General features: G+C 38.9%; 3 protein-coding genes across 5 annotated transcripts in view; 2 read left to right on the top strand and 1 right to left on the bottom strand.

The window, feature by feature from the left end:
* The window catches only part of LOC122334327 (histone deacetylase 4-like), a 34,622-nt gene extending 25,837 nt beyond the window's left edge, over positions 1-8,785 (bottom strand). For all 3 annotated transcript variants that reach the window (XR_006248744.1, XM_043232158.1, XM_043232159.1), the window contains exons 1-2: positions 6,098-8,785; positions 4,282-4,389 (exon numbers count right to left, since the gene is read on the bottom strand). Coding sequence is in view for 2 of the 3 variants with exons in the window: in XM_043232158.1 (XP_043088093.1) it covers positions 4,282-4,303 (22 nt within the window). In the remaining variant the exon portion in view is untranslated. The remainder of the gene's footprint in view (positions 1-4,281; positions 4,390-6,097) is intronic.
* Positions 8,786-9,043: 258 nt separating this feature from the next.
* Positions 9,044-14,490, top strand: LOC122334357 (angio-associated, migratory cell protein). The gene is made up of 11 exons (XM_043232220.1): positions 9,044-9,383; positions 9,585-9,716; positions 9,811-9,930; positions 10,016-10,155; positions 10,233-10,377; positions 10,453-10,536; positions 11,717-11,832; positions 12,446-12,540; positions 12,811-12,901; positions 12,987-13,141; positions 13,673-14,490. The coding sequence occupies exons 1-11, from the start codon at positions 9,290-9,292 to the stop codon at positions 13,746-13,748; spliced, it is 1,248 nt and encodes a 415-aa protein (XP_043088155.1). The 5' UTR covers positions 9,044-9,289; the 3' UTR covers positions 13,749-14,490.
* Positions 14,491-17,001: 2,511 nt separating this feature from the next.
* On the top strand, positions 17,002-18,532 carry LOC122334352 (G-protein coupled bile acid receptor 1). Its single transcript, XM_043232213.1, has one exon. The coding sequence runs from the start codon at positions 17,206-17,208 to the stop codon at positions 18,232-18,234; it is 1,029 nt and encodes a 342-aa protein (XP_043088148.1). The 5' UTR covers positions 17,002-17,205; the 3' UTR covers positions 18,235-18,532.
* The last annotated feature ends 6,468 nt before the right edge of the window (positions 18,533-25,000 follow it).

Below are 25,000 nucleotides of genomic sequence, written 5' to 3'. Positions count from 1 at the left end.
TACCACACAGCTTTTCCCCTTGTAACGCAGCAACAGAAGCACTGGCTCGGGTTTCCATCCAGAAAGGGAGAAAAATAACAGGCGAGTTCCCCAGACAGCAAATCCTCCACAAGCTTCTATTTTTAGGAAATTTTTAAGGACTAGACAACCCCGGGAAACTGCTTTGATGTTCATCTAATTAGGGCCGAGCGCAGCGAGCGCAGAGCCGTACGCATCAGGGAATTCTGTTTATATGTGCACATCTATTTTTAGAAGAACGCAGCCCAGGTGCTCAGATCCGCTGCTGTTTACACGACAGATTGTGATTGCTTTATGACACAGAACGGTTCATAACAACAAGTCTGCTGATGAACCTAAGCTGTTAGGGTGAGCAGCAACTTCAGTATTACAAGTATTTACAATATGAAAGTCTAAATCAGCCAATTCATCTACTGCACCTTAGTGTACGAAACAAACGAGCATTTTATACAGCACTCTGAACAAATGAGCCACTCATATAGGTTTCAGCGAGTGACATTACATGTGACCAACACCAAAGCACCAATAATCTAAGGTTAAAAAAAAAAAAGGTTTACCACATTATGAGTGTATTTCCATTCATGAGGTGAGGCCCCAGACCAAAAACCTGAAAAAGTTGTTATTCTGTTCCTAAACACCATATAGACTCATTGAAAACACTCGTGGAAGTGTGATTTGAATGAGAAATGCAATGTTTAAGCTTGAATGAGGAACACGCACAGCCTGAAATTGATACATGAAACTGATATGGTGTGGTTTTTCTAAACCAAGATGACTATATGGATCACTTTGCATGCCAATGCTTTGGACTACTAACTACATAAGAGAGCTGTGGTTAGAAATCACCCCACAGTGCAACAGGTATGAAACCTGAGCTCTGTGTCAGAGCGAAGCACCTTCACAAAACCACAAGACAATAAAACTATATGTCAGCCCTGCTGTAATCAAGAAAATGACAGCAGAACAGAGCAGAGTTTCCTAAGTGGCATGCAAAACAGCAATCCCCAAAGCAAACATTCTGCCATCTACTGAGAGCTGCTTTTGTCCACAGCAACATCCCTTCAACCAGAGGCTTTGACTGCAATAATAAATGATGTTTGCTGGTGAAGAAAGTATTGCAAATTCCCTTGTGCACTGGTGCTGTGGTTTAGGGTGGATAAACACACACACACACACACACACACACACACACACACACACACACAGCCTTGAAGCTAACATGTGTTTTAGTCCAAATATCAGGGTGTCACTGTGGGCAAATCCAGCTGATATGACAAAGAAATCCAGCTCACGAAGGCTGCCAATGGCCTCCTTGACGCTTATATTACGGCAAAGGAAAACTTTATTCTCTGTTAGATTTTAAGTTTAACCCTCTAGTTTAATTATGCTTAACCAACAAAGACTAGCTTATAGACTAAAGACGACAGCTCTACAATAAAAAAAGATTAAATAACAAGATAAAGTTAAGCTGTCGGTCAGTTAAGAGTCTCTCAACAAAAAACATCTGCGTCACTGTGACACACTATGCCCGAGGGGCCATATTCATGTGAAAAGGCAAATAGCTAATAGTTTTGTTTTATTCACACAAGAGCTTTAACTCAACCGGCATCTGTTAGCAGGCCAGAGAAAGCATGTCATCTCAGATAGGCTTGATTAAACTCTGGCTTCAGCTCTCACAGAACACTTTTGAGAGGAGTGGCCAACATCCATTTATTTCCCAAATATCCATTCAGTGGCCAAGAAGCATTCTGAGCTCAAAGTCTATTTATCAGGCTTCTGGAACAGCTCCACATTTAGTAATGAAGATGCTAGTCACAAGAACAAAACCCTCATGCTACTGATAAACACAACTTACTTGCTACAACATTTTTTGAGGCCATTAAATCTGTGAAATGTTCTGCTGTATTAATGCATGCTCACAAAGATATACAATATGCAGATTTTGCTCTTGAACATGAGATGCGAATGAATTGTTTGCATTATATATGATTCTTTGATATGTGGCAGAATTAAAAAGATCCTGGAAAACACTTGGCAGTGCCATTAACGGTGATATATGAGAACTGATCTGGGTCAGATCCTGATTTAGCATCTGTGCTGTTCACTTTCTGAGGGGGCAAAGAGGGCAGTTTTCAAGTCTGCTAATAATCAAACATACCTTAACAAGCCTTTCTTGCCCCACAAAAAGGAGAAAGAAACAAGAATGTCCAGCAGCTTTAAACACCATCAGTACTGATAGTGTGTTCACATCACATTATACACAGCAGGGCCTCCCAAAAAAATAACAAACACTACAAAAAAAAACAAAAAACTATATATTCAAGTATTACGAGCTATATTGACAACGAGACGTGCAAAAGCAACAATACAATGTAAAAACATTTATACCATTTACTAGGCATCGGTTGCCGTCACAATAATCACTGCAGTATCTTCAACTGCTTGATCGGTGTTTAAAGACCGGGACAAACCAAGCTGATGGTGGGGATAGTTTGTTTGGTGTGTTACACACATTGACCTGATTCAGAGTGTTGAGCCATCGGGGAAAGTGAGAACTCTGATTGGACGCCTAGTTCAGTGCCAGAGACTTATAGCAAGACTTAAAGGCGGCACAAAGAGAAGACTGTTAGGAAAGTCACAAGATTTAAATGAAGAAAATCAATGTTACTGATATTCAAAGTGTTGTTTTGTTTACGTTTTATACATTAGTGTTTATCTCGTAAATATATCATGATGAATATTTACTAATGATATTTGCCGATATATAGTCTGCTAACCTGAGGCATACGCGTGTTTAGTTTGCCATCGGCTTGAGTCGAGTGCAGATTTTTTTGTCCAACACGAGACAACACTGTCGGCTTTCATCACTGCTCGTTCGCTGATGTCAGCTTGTTGTGTCCCGGCCGTAAAGAAGAACTGTTATTCATTCATTACCAGACAGCAACCATTATGTGTAGGGGTATAGTACGATTCATGGTCATGTTCCAAATCATCAAAGTGATCATCCTTATCTACTCATTACATCATGCTGTGTTCGTTGTCACGGGAACATCCCAGCTGAAGATAATGAGGAAATGACATCGTTCCAAACGTCTTCCAAAGTCTGCTCACTCAAGTCTCCACTAACAAGGGGATAGGGATGATTACTATGATTTGAAAAATAACCATGAAGTGTACGATACACATATGCTAATCATTACACCTCTAATTACGTGTACAGAAAAATGAGCTGTGATATCATTAGAATCTTTACACCAGTGTCCAGACTGGATGCAAACAAATGCTCGAAATGTCAAAAGGTGGGATGGCAGCGACGGTTCTGTGTAGACTGTAATTGGTGGCAGAACATTCAGTATCTGTTCCTCTCTCCCCGCTGGCTTGCTTCTGGCTCGTTTGTCTGGACCGACCACAATTAAAATCAGCACGCTTCCATGCGTGATCTGCAAACGAGGCCTGGGCTTCACAAAGCCTTCCTCTGTTCAGAGCCTCTACAGAGAAAGCAAACAGCTGCCGGACGGATCGGGATCTGCTGTCTTCTGGAGGCACAGAAACAATCGGCACACGTGCGGGATCCACACAGATCTATAAATAGCAGCAAGTTAAGCTGCTGCAGCGCAGAGCAGGCTTTCAGTCCTCAGACAAATATAAACAGGAATGGCACTAATAAAAGACGACAGGGACACACCAACCCTGACAGATCATTGGAGTCCAATTCATGAACTCTGAAGCTATGTATGCTAGGGATTATAAAATGGTGCAATTCATTAAATTTCCTCCATACAGGATCTTAAGCACCTGAAAAGGTGAGAAGCTAAAATATTTTTGTTAAACATAATAAAGAACATTTTTAGAAAAAGGAATATTATGAACTAGAAATAGACAGTTTTGGTCATAATCATGCTAAAACAAATGCACTGGACAAATCAAAACAACTAAGCCAAAGATACACATAATAAACACACTCGAACATGCTTAATTATGATCACTATAAAAGTACAGCAGGGTTTCCATAGTGTATCTATTGCTTAAGATCATTCGGCTGCGCTATGTTTGATTGGAAAACCCATTACTTCATTAAACAAATCCAGGATTACCAGCGCTCAGGCCAGAAGATGAAACTCATTCGGAAACACAGATCACCCGCTTAACGTCTCTTTATCTGCTCACAGATCTTTTTACACACCGCAGGTTTGCAAGCAGAAGATCCAAACGCACTACACAGACAAGCAGGAAAATGCAATCATGCGATGTATGAAGCAGTACCTGAATGACTCTGGGAAGTCATGATGTTCAGAGACACGCTTTCAAAACTTCAGATTGAGCTCCAGCACAGCAGCTGTTTCTGCTCCTCGTCTCAAATCCAGCCAGGAGCTGTAAAAAAAACATTAAAAAAGCTCTCATAAACCAACAGGACTAACAAACAAACACAAACCATCATGTATGATTCTATGAATGGCAAGATTAGCATCAGACAAAGTTCTCCAATACATTAAGATTAGGCGCTGCATCTCTAATGGTTTTCATGAACGGTTTCACATCTTCAGAAGAGACACACACATGCACACATACTTGAGAAGCTGTACAACAACTGCTTCTGCCAGTGGAAAAGAAAATAGCAGACCAAAGTTCAAAGGGCAATGCAAATTATCACAGCTCTGACCTGAATAACATGTAGTCACTAAGTGTCATGTAATGAAATGTTTTTAACACAATAGAAAAATCAACAGAACTTTTTGAAACTCAAAGTCAGTTAAACTATTATGTCTAAAAATGAATCAAAGCGCTCTAATTTGTATTCCAATTTGATTCAAAACAGGACTTCATAGAGCGTTTTGCAAATAATTTTATTTTCACAAATTGTTTTAAAAAATATATAAAAAATAAATGTTTTTACAGAAGACCAGATCAATTGTTCAATCTCAATAATGTTTATGTATTCAACTGTAATTACTGTAATTAGCGAACAGCGACCTTTCTTACATCACCTGATGAGCTGCTGTTAGTGAAACCTTGTGACGGATCGGTGAATGAACACTACGTGTCAAAAGGCTAAAGAAAAAAGGAAGTAGAAACAGAGCTGCACTTTCTAACAGTCTGCCACAATTATGAACAAATACCCATTTTAAAACCATCAAAGACTGTGAGGTCCTGTCACAACAAAGAGTTACCTTCACACTGCATACACTGACACCTTTAGAAATAAAACTTTTCTGTTGCTAATTAAATTCCCAACTGTTTATATTTAAGTCTATATTGTGTATGTTGTTAATTTGTATTAGTGTCATTAATGCTTTGGCAATGTAAAGATTCCTTTCCCCGTGGAAATAAAGCTAATCTCAGGGTCTTCTGGACCATCTCTCTCCTCCAGAGTGACCCGTCTTTCTGGCCTCGCCAGACGGCGCTGGAGGGGTGGGCTGGGCGCTGGGCTGTTCGGTGAAAGTCGGTCACGGAGCGCATGTCTGCTAATCTCCTGACAGTCTGAGGAGGGCATTATGTTCACTCCAGGGCTTCCATTGTCCCTCAAGCGAGAAAGCGGAGCCTAAACAGATCATAGAGCACCATATGCCATCTCCTGAATCAACATCTAAACGACCAAGACGCATCTAACATAAGGTTTCTTATACTCACGCACTAAACATCAGCTAGAGCTAAGATCTTCCATCTATTTTAAACGTATCTGTTAGCTGCTGTTCCTTCTGTCAAGCATCTGATCCTAAAACAACCGCCACCGCATCTAAACATCTCCACACGAGTGAGTGTGTGTGTGTGTGTGTGTGTGTGTGTGTGTGTGTGTGTGTCACTTGAGTCATGGCAATCCTCCCTCAACCTCATTCACAAAAACGGGCTGCTCGTGTCTAACCCGCCCATCTCGATGCACCTCACACCATTGGCCATCGCTCATTTAACCACAGCAATCACACAATACCAGCCCAAGCTGCTTCCATTCTAACAGCTGATCTCGATAGAAGAGGTTTTCTAAATCTATTCGGCCGTCGTTAACGGAAGCCGTTTAGAAGATCCACAACAGAAGAACGGCAGCAGCAGCTCGTGATGCTGTCGGTGTCCGGTGTTCGCTCACCTGATTAACGGCAGTCATCTGAATTCCCCCAGACCGCGCAGAAGCGACAGAAACGCCGTCTGACAGACTCCGCCATACTGGATCTTTGATTCGGAATCACGTGTGGCGGGACTGAGAGGCGGGAACGTCGGACCTCGCGCGCGGTGACGTCACGTTGATCGTGCCGATCAATAACGCGTTTCTTCTGCGCGTGCTACCGATGTTTAGACGGTTTCGTTAACGGTTTCGTTTCGACTGTTGGATTACGAAATGTTTCTAAGCCTCGTGATCTACATGTCGTTATCCTCGGTTTAATGGAGCTCACGATCATCCGGTCACTCGTGTTTCTGTGGTGAGGATTTGACCAGAAATCAGGGTAGACATAAAAGATGCGAAACATTATAATATTATACAGTCATTGTCTTCCGATTGGAACACCCTGCTTGTATTTTGTTGAAGGCTTTTGTCTTTTGCTTGACATTTCCTAATTTGAGGCTTGGTAAGACACCAGCATTATAACAGCAGCAAAGCAATCCGAGTAATTTTCTTCATGACTCTTTGATGAAATCAACCTTCAGACAAAGTCACTGTGATGCTAGTAAAAGTACATGTGTGCTCATTTTATACCTTCGTTGATTGAGCTTATATAGTAGGCCAATCAGTGTTTTCAGGAAACAAGCACATTTGATGGATCAAGACAAAAGATATTTGTTCTGCGCTGGTCTTATGAAGAGCCTCAGGTCTCTGGTTGCCTGCAGTGTTTTCTCAAGCTTTATTAGACATGTCTTTGATATTTATGTGTTAACAATCTCTCATTCTCGTTAACACACTCTGGTGGAAATGACATCAAAGATAGGCTCTTCAGAATGCTGTATTGATTCACTCAGTCTTTAATTCTACACGAGGGTCAGGGAGCTTCAGGACAGCTTCAGGAATAGTTCACCCAAAACTTTAATTACATCTTTTATCCTCTGTGTATATGACTTTCTTCTTTTAGACAAAAGCAGTCTGAGTTTTATAAAAATTGATCCGAGGTTGGTAATTCTCGTGGATAGCTTGGGGTGAGTAAAATACGGGATAATTCTCATTTTTGGGTGACTTTAGGAGGCACCAGCCACAGCAAAGAAACTCCTTCGTTTAGTTAATATTGTAACTCCTTTATAGTTATAGTTATTACTTTGTTTAATGGCCTTCAAACCATAAAGTATTTGAATAATTCATATTATAATCTAAGAATAGTTTCATTGTCCCTGGCCTTGTTAAATAAAGTTCAGACGGAGTCAGGTGAGGTTTAGAACGGGTTCTCCTTCTCGTCAGTTCAGTAGCATGACAGAATCCGGCTGGGATCGTGGTTTCCATAGTAACAGAGGATTTCTACATCTCCTTATGAACCTTTGAGCACAAGTTATATAACATGTCTAGAAGTCTAATTTAATACCTATTGTTCACTTTTCATCTTTCATAAAACTAATGTAAATGTCTGAGTTATGTATTCTTAAAAAAAATAATATAAAACAGCTTTGTCTGTCTTTTCAAACAAGTATTTGTTGGGGTATGATGCAATATGAATTTTAATGCATCACTATGATTACCAGTAAATTTCTCTGGTTATGCACTAATGGAGATCCAGTGAGCAACTGTTAAGAATTAGTTTTGTTGAGAGATTAATTATGCAAATCCTAACCCTCATTGCATGTTTTGCATGCTTTTAAATGTAATGAAAATGTATTTATTCATCTGTATTCTGCACATGAGAGCTCTGAACTGTAAAAACATCACAGGTCAAAAAGGTTATCTCTTTTCATCCCTGCAAATAAAAACAAACTAACAAAAATAAATAAAACAAAGAAAAAAAGAATTTAAAGGAGAATTTGTTTTCATAATGATAATAGATACAGTTGATTTTACATTAAAGTTTACAGTTTCACTTTCTTTTTCCAACACATATAGACAAAAATAACTCCAATCTTCCACACAAAGTAATTAACTTGCATTTGAGAAGATAATGTGAACTCCCAACTTTCCTGAGAGGGTTATAATTTTTGTGTGAAAAAATGTTTAAACAAAGTGATTAGAAATGTAATTTCACAGGTGTTTTATCTAAACCCAATTAGATGGAAAATGGGCTTAAGGATTTTGATACAGTTGAAATGAATAAAATGAGAAAAAATTATTTGTCTTTTCTACTCCTTCCAAAATTTTCAAGATTCTAAATTAGATCTACCCTACTAACAAATTTTTAATATTAAAATTCAATTTTGATGCAATTTTTTTGTGAAACAAGTATTGAAAATTCAGATCATATGTTTTTTTTGAGTGCGATATTGTAGGCCTTTTGGAAAGAGGAGCAAAACTGTTCTGTGGTGTTGAATTCTAACCTCTCAGTGATAAAAAAAACAAACATTCTCAATTTGTTATTAATTTCCTGATATGTTTTGGGAGATTTTTATTCATAAGCGCGAATGGTTTAAATCTAAGCCCAACTTTATCCAGTGGTGTAATAAGGTCAAACTCTTATATAAATCGTTGAAATGTGTTAAGAATGAGAAAGACCTTAAGTTGATGTATCTTTTGAACTTGTATAAAAAGCCCTATTTGTTGTATTTTAATTTTGAAAACATTCTTATTATTTAATTTATTAATTTCTTTTCTTTCTGGTTTGTTCAGTTGATTTGAATGCTTTCTGTTGTTGTTCTTTATTTGGTTGTGCTCAACCAAGCCTGAAAAGGTTTTGATTTATTCTTGAATGTGATTATGTACCTTGTTTGGTTGTAAAGTTGAAATAAAAATAAATAAAACCTCATATTTCAGGCCGAGTGTGTGATTTGTGTTTGTAGAACCAGCGCCATCTAGTGCCACGTGCTGCGATATTACACAGGGGCTGTCCGCCGGAAGTCCAGCCTTTGAACAGTTTTCTGTTGAGGAAAAGCAATGAGTGTGATTGGCTGGCGCTTTCCGTCACGTGTTTCTACACGTCATACGTCAGCGCGAGCTGCTCGGGCGAGCACGTGAATTACGCGAACATTTTAAAGCGCATTACATTAATGCGCTATTATTCAGCAAACAGCAAATCTGTCGGATCGTGGTTCTAGAATTGTGACTTAGTTCAAAATAATATCGCTACTAAACCATTCAGCCGCGATCAAGCTGAAAGACTCCGTGATAAAACTTTAACAGGGCTGGAATGAATAAAGTCCGTCAATAATTATATTGATGATGGATAATCCTGAGGTAGATTCGTTAAATCTGCACGGAGATGAGGAAATCATCGAGGTTATTGATCTCAACGACACAGAACAGACCGCAGGTGTGTGTTTATCACTGGATGTTTACATGGTGTGTGTGTGTGTGTGTGTGTGTGTGTGTGTGACTGAGAGAAAGATACTGTGAAGAAGAGTAAATATACTAAATATTCTATTTTACTTGTATTAAAAAAAAGTTTGGGGGACGGACAATAAAAATGGAGAGTGATCAAAAAACGAAAGATTAAAGCTGTTTATTTGTTTAGAGGATCTGGCGGAGGAGCTTGAGGATGTAGATTTTGAGGAGGCTGGGAATGTGGATGATGATGGATGGGAGACGGAGGATGAGATGGAGTCTGAGCAGGATGACAGCGAACTAACCTTCTCCAAACACACGGGTGACTCCACACACACACATACATATACCTCAGTGTCTGTGAGAAACGCTTCGTCTTTCATTAGCTCTTACTGAATGTGTTTTTGAAATCGCAGGTTCTGTCTTTTGTGTCAGCTTGGACCCAGTGACCAACAGTCTGGCTGTCACGGGTGGAGAGGATGACAGGGCGTATGTGTGGAGCGTGTCGGATGGAGACGTGCTGTTTGAATGCACCGGTTTGTAGAAGTGTGAGCAGATCATTCACTCTTCATACGCTCTGTGTCTGTCAGCACAAACCTGCTTCTCTCTGATTCACGGCAGGTCACAAGGATTCTGTCACATGCGCCTCGTTCAGCTCTGATTCCATGCTGGTGGTGACCGGTGATATGAGCGGTCTCATTAAGGTCTGGAAAGTGGAGAGCAAGGAGGAAATCTGGTCTTTTGAAGTTGGAGACCTGGAAGTAAGTTAGAATGCTGTTGCTCTGCTGGTGTTGCATGTTTTTGTTGACATGTTTGAAGCGTGCGTCTTCTTCTGCAGTGGTTGGAGTGGCATCCCTGTGCTCCGGTGCTGCTGGCTGGAACGGCTGATGGGAACGTCTGGATGTGGAAGATCCCGAGTGGAGAGTGCAAGACGTTTCAAGGACCCAGCTGCCAGGCGACCAGCGGGAAGATCCTTCCTGATGGTGAGAGCCGAGGCTGTCAGAGGACTCAGATACTGACTGTCTGTTCCGTGTTCTCAGAGTCTGTCTATCTTACAGGAAAGAGAGCAATTGTGGGCTATGAGGACGGAAGTTTACGTCTGTGGGACTTAAAACAAGGCAATGCCGTTTATGTCATTAAAGGTAATTCATCCTTCACGCTTCACATTCTTTTCTACGAGGGTCACTGGGGCCATTACGGGGGTAGTTCACATGAAATAGAAGTTCCTGTATTATTTATTCAAACATGTACAGCTTAAAGGGTTTAGGTTTTTTTTGCTTTGTCTAGTCACTTTTCTATCCTATGTACCAAAGCTGTCTTCAAAATAAAAAATAATTCATGTCATATAGGTTTGAATGAAGTTTAAAGCTCTTTCTGTATCCAGATGTTTTGACCACAGTTAGGGTCGGAGCTGTTTGCACACAATCTCTATAAAGTGTTATATAAGTAAGCAATAAGGTATAAGCTGTATCGTGAGTACCTTATTGCTTTTATAACAGTTACCACACAATAAAAAAAAAAAATTAAAACTAAAAATATGTGTTGAAATTTGTTAAAGGCAGTCCTTCCACTAAAAAATAGCTACAAACACATGAGACTGAACACGCTTCTTATCTAATAGAGCTTACATAAGAATCATTTACTTTTTAACACCATATATGATTTTTTTTTCTCTCATACAGACATCTTCGTTTTCCCAAAATACATAATACACGGAACAGTTTTATGCTGTATTATTGATTATGTTGCTAACGATGGTTGCTAGGGGTGTTGCGTAGTGATACACAGAACTGTTGGGTGAAGCCGTCATAGTCTTGCTGAATCATAAATAAAACACAGCTGACGACCAATCAGAATCCAGGAATGGATAATCACTCACGCTGAAGTTAACTCAAAAATAAGAACTTTTCACATTCTGTCACATTCTGGCAGATAATTGCACTTGAAATGATCAAAATCACAAACTTTTGTCAAAATGCCATTCTTAATGAGTTTAGCTTTACATTTTTTTTGTAGTCAAATAATGTTAATTATTTGATTTCTGTAATATTCTGTAATACCCCTAGATTCTGTAATACCCCTAGTGACTGTGATATTCAAGTGGGACAAGCAGGATTTTGTTGTTTGCAGAAAGATGTTCAGGTTGTTTGTGCTGTAGGGAGGTTGCTGGCCGGCTCGTGCCGCTCTTTACTCTTTGTTCTGTTTCAGCTGTTTTGAGTGTTTGACGTCTTGGTAAAAGCATTATGTGATGCACGTTATTGACCAAATATTTATTTGTTTATTTATAAGTTCAGCGCTACAGAAGAGATTGTGTCTTTTCAGGTCATGACGGTCATCAGGGAGCGCTGACCTCTATAGAGTGTAATAAAGAGGGGACGCTGGCTCTGACGGGGTCAGTGGATGGTCAGGCTAAACTCATCAACACATCCACTGGAAAGGTGAGTAGATCTACGAAATTCCTGAATTGAAGTAACTTTACAAGCAGAAGTGTTTCGACAGAGTTTCTCTGACAGCAGTGAAGTAAAAGCACTGACAAGGGTTCGCCATTTTATGCTTTAAATGCTTTGTTATCTTTTCCACCCAATACATTAACAATTAATCACAAGTGAAATGTTCACACAATGACTTGACAAATGTGTATTTTTTTGTATTACGATTGGGCCTAAAGTAGGGCAGCACTATATATGATGCATGTGATAGTCATGTGCGTCTCGTCAGTAAAGCAGTTTGCAGCCTAATCACAGATGAATCGCATATGATAGTGATGTTTCTGTGCCAGTTCTGTGACTTGAAAAATAAATATCAATTACCTGTTTTCAATATCACGTCTACTGTGATTCATCTGTGATTATACGTACAAATTGCTTTACTGACAAGATGTGCATGAATATCGCATACAATATTTTGTGCAGCCCTATCTTGAAGCAGGATCCGGATGTTTAGTGTTAGTTTCTAAGCACTGGACCTCGATGTGATCTGATGTAGATCACTGGATCACCATCGTAAACCTTCATGTGTGATGCCTGAAATGTCATTTATTTTTTTCTTTAGGTGTTATGCTCATTGTCCAATAAAACCAGTGAAGCAAAAGACTCTATGCAGGAACAGGATTCTAACTCTGTGGAGTCTGTGGGGTTTTGTAATGTGTAAGTAAAGCAAATGGCATATTAATGTGATTACATATAAATAATCTAAACAAATGATTTTCTTCCAGCTTTAGTATTTAGTAGTGCTTTGATGTGCTGTAAGACACTCCATGTTTGTAAGATGCTGGTCAGATTTCTTCCAGTAAATGACCACACAATCATAGCCAGTGATGCTCTACACACAGGAGGAGCTGTTTTAAGGTTTTGAATAAAATCTTTTTATTTTTTTTTTTTTTATTGTTATATAAATCAATGTGATTTGTCTTCCAGGTTACCCCTAGTTGCTGTTGCTTATCTGGATGGCACCCTTGCCATTTATGATATGACTTCACAGAGCCTCAGACATCAGTGTAAACATGAGGTAAGAACTCAGAGTCCCTAAATACAGCACATGAATGTCTTCTGTCATGTAATCGGGGTGTGTGTGTGTGTGTGTGTGTGGTCAGGTGGGTGTCGTGCACCTGCAGTGGGAGGAGTCCTCTGCAGTCGTGTCCACCTGTAGTCTGGCCGGTGTGATCACTCTGTGGGACGCCAGATCAGGAGTCATGATGTCTGAGTACCGTGGACACTCTGCTGAGATCCTTGACTTTGTGCTGAACAGGTAAGTCTGCAACTTAATCTTCCGTACATTAGCAGCTTGTTACTTTTGGATTTATTTCTTTATTTTTGGATTTTTGTTTATTCCCGTTTTTCTAACATGATCTTGTAACACAAGTGAGACAAGGCACACCTCAGATGTGTGTTTAAATACACTATTAACAGCTGGTTGTTGGTGTCGGTTCCACAGGCCCTGCATATCATTTCTGTCAGTATGTCTGTAACTGTCTAAATGTTTTGGGAGTCTTATTTGTAGAATGTGGTTGTTCCTCCTGTAAGTGACTGAGCGGTGTGTACAGAACAAGATTTAGCTCTAAACGGTGCCTTGACAAACAAAAGTAACTGCACAGTATGTGTGGCCATAGAGTCAGAAAATGTAGTCAAAATATCTTGACCTACTAACACATCTAACTCATCAAAATCAGGATGTCACCCAAACATGTAAAATCTGTCATCGTCCAAGCTTTCAACCATCAAAATCATGTGTTTGTGCTGTATATTTTTAATCGTTGTCGTGCTGTGTCTATGTTCTCAGAGATGCATCAGTTGTCATCACTGCTGGAGGAGACCATAAAGCCAAAGTGTTCTGCCTGCAGAGACCTGACCGATAGAGCGATCCCGTTAGACTTCAGCATCTCTCATACCTTCCCTCTGATACACAGTCACATTTAAACTGCAGCTTTTTAAAAGTTTTAACAGAGTTGTGCTGTCCATTCTTGTTATGATTGTTCTTGTCTTTTGTTTTAGGCAACATACAGCTGTAATTGGCATGCCATCTACATTATGTGTGTTCTAGTAATGTTTATGAAGACAAATCTCAGTGGTTCACTATGCAGTGACATTCTGGAGATGTGTCTGTCAGAGGTTGTTGCAACAGTGTCATGATGAAGTTGAAATTGACTTTTCATAAACTTTGAAGCACATGGTTTTATAGAGAGGCACTGTATGTAGAGGTATTGAGATTTGTCCTCACTGAAATTACTGAAATAATTACATCCAATAATCAGAAGGGGGTGTATGCAAAATTCAGTTCCAGTAAATTAAAAATGCACAGTTAATCCTAGGTTTTGGATTACTCTAACTGCTTCTAACTGGATGCTCAGATTAAAGATCTTCCTGTTGATGTTGTTAAGTGTCTGATTGCTGGTCATTTTTCTCACAGCACTATCTGTAAATCATTAGTAGTGACACACATTCTCAACTGCCTGGGGACTGTCTTGGAGTGCAGTGCTGAATGGATGGCCATACATACGAAACCTTATTTTTCTTTCTTTGTAACAAGTTACTATAATGTTTGAAATGTGATGTGTGAATAAACACACTGAGAGGTTGAATGCTTCCCAGAGAAACTGATCCAGGGGGTCATCTAAATACTTTATATGATCATTCTTTAATGTATTATAACCTCTATGAAACACTTAATACATGGTCGCTCACGAGTGTAAGGCTCTAACGTTAATACGTTACGATGCAACCGTCTGCGGTCAGTCCGGCTCTGATACGGCCACTGAAGCTGTTTACGGTCACACACTTTTCTGAAGTGGTTCTCCATGCTGCTTCTGTAGAGATACACCTCCTTTGAATAAATATATTCAAAATCTGTCAAATCTGATCAAAGTCCACTACCATGACTTATTGCGAGAGGTAAAAATTTGTTTTAGTTTCATAACATTGGTAGTTTTGTGCTAATCTGTAATGGAAATGCAGCTAATGTCAAAAATCTATGGCGCCTTTGTGAAAAACTGCCACAAAGTTTTGTAGCGTTGTGCATTATAACCAATTACACAATTTCTGATTATCTTATAAATGCAAGAAAAAAAAGCATTGACAATTAGTGTGATTGTAAAGGAGAGTGCTTGCTTCAGTCCCATCACTGTGATTCTTGTTAAAGTGAGCTTGAAGATCACAAATGTATGCAAAATTTGTATGTATATATTAATTTATTTGATGGGACAGATAAAGTGCAGTAAAAATGCGACTGAAGTTTCAACACTGTTTTGTTTAAATATTTAAATTCTACTTCATATGCATTCTTAACATTGCACGGATGAATGGAGGGATGCGCATCAGCCCCAAACACTCACTAAAGCACTATTACAGAAAGTGAGGATTTAGTGTACATTATTGAGGGCACTGAGCTTTGGCAGGTACCAGACCCGGGCCAGTCTTACAAACAAACGTCCTGTTGTTTGCGCACATTCTCAAGTGGTCAAGACTGCAAATGTGGGAATTTGGACAGACTCCAGTTCTGCAGAAGCTCTTCTACCTTCTAGTTGGATTTCTGGTACTACATAATTTCTGATGCTGACCATTTTTCCACTGGACTACTGCCTTGGACAATGCACTTCTGGTTGGACTTTCTGCAAGCACAAACCTCTACAACTGATTCAGAATGCAGCTGCATTCATGTTCTCAACAAGCCCAAAAGAGCCCACCTTATATTTCTCTTTATGTTTTTGCCCTGGTTCCCAGTTGCAGCTCTCATCAAATTCAAGACAGTGATGCTTGCTTATAGAACAGCCAAAGGGCCACTCACTATTACAAATGAACATCCCCTCCAGAGGTCTGAGATCTGTAAAAGAACGATGCCTTGTGGTACCATCACGAAGAGCTCAAAATCACTCTCCACCACATTCTTGTTCACTGTTCCTGGCTGGTGGAATGATCTTCCCACCCCAATCCAGATCGCTGGATCCCTGTCAGTCTATAATCAGCTGAAAACTAAATTTATATGAACAAAATTACTTCTCTTTAATTATTCCTTCCCCAATAAGAAAAGTTGCACGAAAATGTAAACTATTGAGTCTCTCTGTTTTAGTATAAATACCTTATTTGTGTTTGCCCAATTTTAAGAATGCAGCAGTGTCTCTATTTCAGGTGCCTGTCTTTCTATACACTCTATTTACGCACATCTCTGACATCCCTCCTGACTCGGTCAAAGGTCTCAGATTGTCTATATTGTCCTCCCTTTTTATCTGTCATGCGTACATGCATTAGCAGTGCATGTCACAGCTTTGTAGGTTTGCACGGGTGTTGCTCAGAGTTTTACGAGCGACGTTCCCCCCGGACTCGCCCCTGTTGACTTTCTCTGTTTGACAAACTACTTTGTCTCTTTCCAGCTGTTGAGGATCTTACTGTTTAGAGCTCTGATGAAAAATCAGGCTTATAATGGACTGTGCTATTGCCTTCTTCATTTTGCTAACCTGCAAGTTTTTCTTTTGAAAAACAACCTAACATGACTCTATAGCGATAAAGACCTGAGGAGTTTCTTCACTTCAAGCCAAGCTGGAAAAAAGGTATTTTTCCTTCACTTTTTAGTTGCTCTTTGAATAACATTCTAAGAAACCCAGCATTTATAAAGAGTTTGTTGAATTTATGGTCAGGAGTTCCTCATTCATGATTGTTATAAACCTGGCAGATGGACCATTTACAAGGAAGAGGTTTGTTTGCATCAGCTTTAATTTGTTGTATGTTGATGTTGACATTAAGACATTTTTGTGTGTGTTCTGTGCTCTAGCCTTTTTTTTAATCTAGCTTTTCTGATTTGTGGCATTGTGTATCATGAAAGTCAATGGTTTAATGATACAACAGGTTTCTGACTTAAAGAAATAAAGTGAGCAATGATATGCAACACAGGAGATCACTAAATCTAATCCAGACTAAATGTACAAATTAATAAAGCAGTAATATTTCTAGTATGTGTCATATTGGTGTTTTGTCATTTAGTCGCAGGGTTAGGTTATCATTTTTTTGAAAACTGATAAATGTCCCGTTTCCAGTAGATGCAGGAATAATGAACAAATTAGCCAGAAAGAAAATATCTTGTTAGATTGGTTTTTATTAAGGGGGTCCAGCTGCCACAAATAAGCACTAAAACTTGTCAGCAAAAGGGGAAGAAACCTAAAGCGTTTGATAGGTTGACAGAATATTATCAGAAATACAGATTGCACATTGTTCAATGATGTGTGTGGGTTTATTAATTGATATTGAAGTAATGATGTATAACGCTCTTCTTCATGCAGATTTGACTTGTTTTAGAATGGGTGTTTGGTGTGCGCTGTGGCAGTAATGGCTGCAGTGATGAGAAATGTCTCTGGAAGCCATGTGGAGGCCCAGCTGATCTATGCCATCACACTGCCCGTCTCCTGTGCCATCATCCTGATCAACCTGCTCATCATCCTGGGCATCACCTGCAACCGGCAGCTTCACAACTCGCAGAACTACTTTTTTCTGAGCCTGCTGGTGGCTGACTTGTGCACCGGTGTGGCACTTCCATTCATTCCCTGGATGGGCCTCAACCGGCCTCTCAGCTTCTCGTCCTGCTTGTTGGTGCACATCTTTCCCAATTTTCTGTTTCTGGCCTTTCTCTTTAATCTAGTGCTGGTGCATTATGAGCGTTACCGGAGCATCGTGAGTCCGCTTCAGCGCAGACAGTTCTGGCTACATCGGCGGTTCATGTTGCCGCTGCTGGCCGCCTGGATGCTGCCGCTGCTGTTTGCGCTGTTGCCTGCTTTCGGGTGGAACAACAAGGCAATTTACGATCGGAACGAGTGTTGTCCAATGACCAACAGCACAGCACGCTCTAACTGCGTAACGCTGACCGGAGAGCGTTGCTGTACGTACCGCAGTGTCTTCCCAAACGCTTTCATCTATTTGGAAGTATATGGTCTACTGGCACCCGCCATCCTCTCCATTGCTGCCATGACATGCCGGGTGCTGTGGATCACACGGGAGAAGCTGAGGGACATCCAGCGGCTGCAAAGAGCTGTAGCAAACAGGAAGTGCAGGAGGAGAATGGAAATGCGTTACGCTTGTTGTGTGGTGGCTGTTTCCCTTGCCTTTCTGACCTGTTGGGTGCCCTACATCGTTTATACCCATGTAGGTGTAGAGTTTTTGGTTCGACGGGAAGGAAAGAGCAATCGCACTGGCCACATTGTTCTGTCCTGCGTTGGCATCGGGGGCATTGCTGTCGTGCCCTTGCTTTTGGGACTCGCCAACAGGGAGTACACAGATCCGGTTAAGAAACTGTTCCGCAAACTGCGGCACCGCTACGGAAATATAAGCGTAGAAATAGACACTAACCTTCAATTCAGTTGATGTGACTGTCGATTAAGGTTAATGTTTATAGAATTCAGTTAAAGATATCCAGAGCTGGTTTCAATTCTATCTTTTCCAGTGAGTATTGAGACTAAATGTCAAGAAAATCTTAAGATCTTTGTTCAGTGAGAGTGTTTGTATAGACGCAACGGCTGTGACGCTCATCTGCACTGAGCACGGAGACTTTATTCACACAAGCCTGAATCTGAAGATAGGCTGGTTTAGGCATTGTCATTTTTTTTATTTCTTTTTTTTTGTTTTTGCCTCATACAGATTTTCAGTCAGATACTTGTTTTTGTTTGTCTCGGTTTTATTAGGAATGCTGTTTTTTGGATTGTTTTCAAAAACGTTTTTCATTTGATTTATTTTGTTCTGTAAATTTTATAGCGCTTTGAATTTGGACAAATAAAATCTATTATTATTATTATTATTATTATTATTATTATTCTATGTCATATTTTCCACAATTAATCAGTTATGTAATTCCCAGTTGTTATAGTTGAAGGCCAGCAAAGCAACAGATAGGAAATGTTAAAAGGGGTATGCAAATATTGATGTAAATTCAAAATAATAATTTATGCTTAAATCAGTTTTACATCTCTCTTTAAAATTTTAAAACCTATTTTTCAGGAGCATTTGTAAATAATTGCACATCAAACCACGAGCAAAGCATAAACAAGCCCTGAAACATTTAGTTTTTTGAGTTTTGGGGTTTTTGTAAATATATCTACATAATTGTTCCCTGAGAAACGTGAGCCGATCTATTCCATATTCTTTTAGATGTGGTGTCTTGTACTAAATCTGAAGACATATTTTCCTCATATCCCGACAGTCTTTCTAATTTCAGAATGTGATCAAATATTCAAATATGGAAGTATTTTTGTTTGCTTTGACCTTGTATTGTGGTTTTTATGTCTAAAAGAATGAGGAATTGTTTGGTTAGATGTTAGAAATTTAAGAAAATGAGAGCAAATTTACATTAGTTTGACAGTGATGAAAAACAGCAGTGTAGCAAAGCAAGATAAACTGTGGAAAGAAACATTTTCAGAGGGTACAACTTTGATTCAATTTTGTGTTAAAGAATGGATTATTTGCATGTGGTAAATTGCTGACTAAAAATAATGTCTTACTATACTTTAGGGTTTTGGTTAGTGGTTCCCGGTTTGTATCCAAATACCTCTCAGGATGTTTCAGAGCATTGTTTCTAACAGCAGAAGCTGAAAGTGATGATTATTATAAATACACTTTATTATTTTTGGTATTGAATTTTTTTTTTTTTAGTTAGCTTTTTTGTAAATGCCATTCTATTGAGACTGCACTTTTGAAGGCTCTTAATGATATGGATTCAGGTGATTTTGCAGTCCTTGTGCTCTTAGATTTGACAGCCACTTTCACTACAGTCAATCATGCTCTTCTCAATGATTGTTTAAGAGTTGTAGCTCCAAATTGATTTAATATTTTGCAAATAGGAGTTTTTCAGTTCAGATGGGTGAACATTAATTGAGTAATGCTTTTTCGTCCTGTGGGGTTCCCAAGTGTTCTATTTTGGCTCCTTTGCTCTTTTCTGTCTGTATGCTCCATCTTTTCATCTTTGACTCAGTTATCAAAGTTTGCCTTTTTTCAGCTAAAGCAAACTGAGTCAAGCTTTTATTTGATGTAGGTTGGACTACTGTAATTCAGTTTATTTTGGGACTAGCATTATCCTGTTTGCAGCTTGATTCTTGAGTGGGGTTTAAAAGTGGGAGCATATTACTCCTATTTTACATCCTCTACATTGGCCGCCTCTTCATTTTAAAGTTCATTTAAAACTTTTGCTCCTCATTTTTAAATCTCTAAATGGTTCGGTCCCTACTTATCTCTGTGAGTTATTGAGTATCACTAGATTAGTTAGAGTCTTCCAACCAGGATCTATTGTTTATCCTGTGACAATGTGTGCCACAACGACAGCGTTTGCTTTAATTTGCATCAATGAGTGGAGTAATCCAGTTAATGGCAGAAGGAAGGTGGAGGGAGATGCGTCATTAGAAAATGTGCATGCGAGGTTTGCAGTTGTATGAGTGACAGTTGATGAATTATATTGAGGAGTGAAAAAGACGGCCACTTGAGGGTTAGCTGTGCGTTGTGTAGTCTGACTAAAATTTATTAGTGTTGCAGTTCAAGATCATCTGATTTTTTTTTTTTTGGTTGGTTTTTCCAACAACAAATTAAGACTGTCCTAGTTTGTGATGATGACCTGCTACACTCTCCTGCTTCCTTCACATCTGCAAAATTTCATATTCTCATTATTACTCTTCCTTCAGATGGTGTTTAGGCTCCTTGCCACTATTGCCTCTGTCTTGCTTAATTGGGTACACTTAATTTCTAATCATTGTCGGTGATTTGATTACACAAACAGTCTCTGCATTTCATAAAAAAATAAATGTCTAATGGATAGTGGGTGTTCCAAAACAACACAGGCACAATCTCCCCTCCCGCCATAGAGACATGTAAGCCACACTCAAAGCCCCCTCTCATATAAAGTTTGTAGTGGCGTATGTATGAAACATAATTCATATTCTCACTTTTATTTTCATACCTGGTGATAGTTATGAAAGAGATTGAATTGACTTCCAAAAAGCTGGTATATGCTTTATCTGGTTAAGATGAAAACAGATGATCAGGTGTTAGTGTTTCAGAATGCACTCTACTAAAACGTGAAGTCATATGGATTCATTTGACACGCACTCACCTGCTTTGTGATTGTACACTACAGTAGTTCTTAGAATCGACAACATAACTAAATATCGTGCTAATCAAATTTATGCAGGTGTATACCCAGATGATGCATAGAGATGATATGTATGAGAGATTGTGTTTATCTCTATGCGTACAGTCTGCACAGGTGGTGATGACAAATATTGCACACCTTGCTCAAGAGATTATTCCAGAGGGACAGATGAGACTTAAATTTGACTGAATGCTATGCCTAAAAGTGAGTAATCTGTATTGTTACCTAAAAGTTGCTTTGATCAAGTGGACAAAAGGACAAAACTAGTCTTGGTTTGAGAAAAAACAGGCCAGGCCAGGCCACTGTAGACAGCTTTGGATGGATGTGTGGAGGATATGTTTTGGCTGCAGCTCTGCTGTGGATGGAGAGAGAGAGAGAGAGAGAGAGAGAGAGATGCTGTGTTCTGTGTATTGCTGTCATTGTGTAGTGCATTCCAGCGCGATCCTGCTCCGAGATCGGCCTTACATGGAACACTGGACTGTGCTTTATGTAATTCTATCCTGTAATGGCTCTTAGTCTGGGAAATTAAAAAACAAAAATCCACACACTATTGAATATTTAATTTTATTTTGAAAACAATGGGAATGGTTGCCCAGATTATCTTTGTACAGTTTCACACACACACACACATACATTATATATACACACAATGGGATTATTGAATGCTTGAATATGATTGACTGATGAGCGTTCTAAGGTGTGACATTTTTTACAGGGAAACACTGAGAGAATGTAGTTCCAGGCAGCTCATTGACCACATTACACGACTGTATCACTTTACCAAATGGTTTCAAATTAATATAGTAATCAATATCAATCAATCAATTTTATTTATATAGCGCTTTTAACAATACGATTGTGTCAAAGCACTGAACAGTATAAAATAAAAGAATATAATAAAAACATGTTTTCCCTCTACTTTAAAGATAAGAACACATTAACATACATTAATCTTCTTAGCCCTACTTAAAAACAACTTCTCACAAGTGAGGTAGCATCAGCACTGTTAGTGAAGAAAGTACACTTAAAGTTTCATTATTACCTGAGTATTTTAAGAGACACATGCTCTCTGCTTTGCATCAAGGCAGCATCACCACCTCGGTGTGCATTTTTTTTTAGTAAATCAACAGCCCGTCATCAATTATTTCTTACATAAACAACAGGGACATTGAATACTTGAATCTGATTGGATGACAAATGTTTTTTTTAATTATTTTTAGGGAAATGCATGGCAAGCGTAGTTCCAGTCAGTTCTGTTGACTGCATCACAGTTCCATATCGTTTCATTAAATTATTTGATTTATTTCACAAGACCTTACTGCAAAAGAACCATAATGACACTGGCTAAACAAATAAATACAGTAAACAAGAGGGTAATTTTTTAATCAAATTTGATGTTTGATTACTTTGCGATTAATTGCCACATCAAGTCAAAATTTAAAGGGTCAAATACATTCATCCAAGCTGTTCTAAAACAAAATGTGCTCTTGTCTTAGGACAACTTTGATAAAAGTCTTTTTTGGAAATTTTTATGCCGTAATATATACATTTTGTTTTGTCTTTATTTTTTTGCGATTCAATACAGCCTCAGATATGAGACACTGCATATACAATGAATTTACGTGGCATAGATGTTCTTCACATAATCGTTTTCTCAAATTGTTGTTGATCCCAATCAAATGCAATTTCAGGTTTGCCAAGATATTTGATGTCTGTTTAACCTTCTCAAGTCAAGTCCCCTAATTAGGCAGAAAGCTCTGGCTTCTTTTGGATGAGCCTTAGATCAGGGGCCATATTTATCTTTCTTTTTTTCTTGTATTTTTCAAGAAACTTCACTGGGAATGAACATGAAAGCACATTTACATATAACAAGCAACCCAGACAATATAATAACAAACAGAATGTATGAAACAAACCACAATTATCTGCAGCGCTGGTGTACAGAAGAAACTCTTCCATGCCAAACTCGCATCCATGCCAGTAACTGTCCGAGTCCTGACTCTATTGAGATGAATAAGAGCCAGCTAGACATAAATGTCTTACAAAAGGTCTTACAGAGTGCATCTTTAAAATATCTCAAATAGAATTTTAAGTATTCCAATAATTACAAGTGTTTTACTTTAGTTGTGATTATGTCTGACATACTGTTGTTTTTGGAACCCAATGATTTGTATTATCAGTACTTAAAAGCTGCCTTGATCATGTGGACAAAAAGAGAAAACAAATCTTGGTTTGAGGAGAAACAGGCCCGGCCACAGCAGGCAGCTATGGATGGATGTGAGGAGGATGTGTTTTGGCTGCAGCTCTGCTGTGGATGGAGAGAGAGACACACACACTGTGTTCTGTGTATTGCGTGTGTACTGTGTAGTGTCATTGTGTAGTGCATTCCAGCATGTTCCTGCTGCGAGATCGACCTTACATGGAACACTGGACTGTGCTTTAGGTAGTTCTTTCCTGTAATAGCTCAGAGTCTATGGAAACAAATGTGTGAATTCAACATTTACCAGTAATTACAAAGTTTTCAGTCTAGCTGAGAGCATTGTTTTAATAATGATGTAATGTAGAAATATGTAATATATATCCTTTCATTTTAAGGTAGTCCTTTTAGTCCTTTTTGTAGGTGTTGCTATATAACAAGTGCACTTGTTTTGTTTTTCTGTGTATAATGAAACATCTCCCACTAACCCATCTCTAGTGTAGAATGAGTTAATGACTTAGACTCAAGCCGTACTAGAGTAGCATTTTTATAAACTTCAGAATTATTAATCTAGTTTTTTCTAGTTTCTTTATACAGGTGCCCCCTTCCCCTTTCAGCTGAGCTGGTTTGGTTGCTTTAGCTCCACCTGGTGTTGAGATATTCAATAACAGCTGATTCATGGTCTTTCTACTGCTTATAAATAACAAATACTGTCATGATGAGCTGCTCATGACACTTCTCATGTCACTGCTCACCTGCTAGAAATCCTAGTGTACATAAATGTATTATTCATCCATGTCTTTTGGTATCAAAATGAAAACATGCAAATCATTACACAGGAATCCTCAAATCTGGCCCACAAAATCCACTCTATTGCCTAGCCCTAACACTGATCAAATACACCTGAGCATGCTGATTAGAAAATCATGGGTAGATGAGTTTGATCAGGCTTGGTGCTCAAATCTAGGTCACATTGGTGCATCATGGGAGATGGGAATAAAGGGAATTTTTTGTTGTTTAAAAATGTAATGACTGTGGAAATTGAAATATGGATATTTTGATATGGAATTTGTGGATTAAAGATTAATTTTCTTTTGGTGAATTTAATTTAGGATTATTTTCATCTTGGTCAGTAGTTGTGCCCGTGAGTATAAATGTCCAGCAGCTGAGCTCTTGCATAGACTCTCAGTCTGAGATGTAAGATGCTGAAGGTTTGGTGAGTTTTTTTTCATGTTGCTTATATGTTCCTTGTACTTTATTAATACAATAGATTAGTAGTATTTGCATACTTTAATTGATTGCTTTGCTCCAGTTATGTCAGTGGATGATGCTCTTGTTAATTCAACTCCTGCTGAGGTGAGTCCTCCTGTACTGTTTTGTGTTTTACTTTTATTTTTAACCCTGGTCATCTAGCACTTTTCCACGTGGATTTGTTGCCCATCCATTTGGTTAAATTTTTAGGGTTAGGTTAGGTTAGGTTAGGGTTAGGGTTAGGGTTTGGGTTGGGTTGGGTTAGGGTTAAGGGTTAGGGTTAGGGTTAGGGTTAGGTTAGGAGTTAGGGTTAGGTTAGGGGGGTTAGGGTTAGGGTTAGGGTTAGGGTTTAGGGTTAGGGTTAGTTAGGGTTAGGGGTTAAAATTAAAGGTTAGGGTTAGGTTAGGAGTTGGGGTTAAAATTAGGTAAATTAAAGTTAGGGTTAAAATTAAAGTTAAAATTAAAATTAGAATTAGGATTTAGGGTTAGGGTTAGGTTAGGGTTAGAGTTAGGGTTGGGTTAGGTTAGGGTTAGGTTAGTTTAGGGTTAAA

Source organism: Puntigrus tetrazona, unplaced genomic scaffold, assembly GCF_018831695.1.
Source record: "Puntigrus tetrazona isolate hp1 unplaced genomic scaffold, ASM1883169v1 S000000513, whole genome shotgun sequence".
In the NCBI taxonomy this organism is placed as follows: domain Eukaryota; kingdom Metazoa; phylum Chordata; class Actinopteri; order Cypriniformes; family Cyprinidae; genus Puntigrus; species Puntigrus tetrazona.
The sequence above is the reverse complement of the archived record's forward strand: the minus strand, read 5'-3'. Positions and strand labels throughout refer to the sequence as shown.

What these genes read in the sequence shown, in the direction of transcription:
- LOC122334357 (XM_043232220.1), top strand. Translation starts at nt 9,290, where the DNA reads ATGATGGATAATCCTGAGGTAGATTCGTTAAATCTGCACGGAGATGAG. An exon ending in AACCTTCTCCAAACACACGG is followed by an intron (nt 9,717 to 9,810) that starts GTGACTCCACAC and finishes TTGAAATCGCAG; the next exon opens with GTTCTGTCTTTTGTGTCAGC. An exon ending in CTTGACTTTGTGCTGAACAG is followed by an intron (nt 13,142 to 13,672) that starts GTAAGTCTGCAA and finishes CTATGTTCTCAG; the next exon opens with AGATGCATCAGTTGTCATCA.
- LOC122334352 (XM_043232213.1), top strand. Translation starts at nt 17,206, where the DNA reads ATGGCTGCAGTGATGAGAAATGTCTCTGGAAGCCATGTGGAGGCCCAG.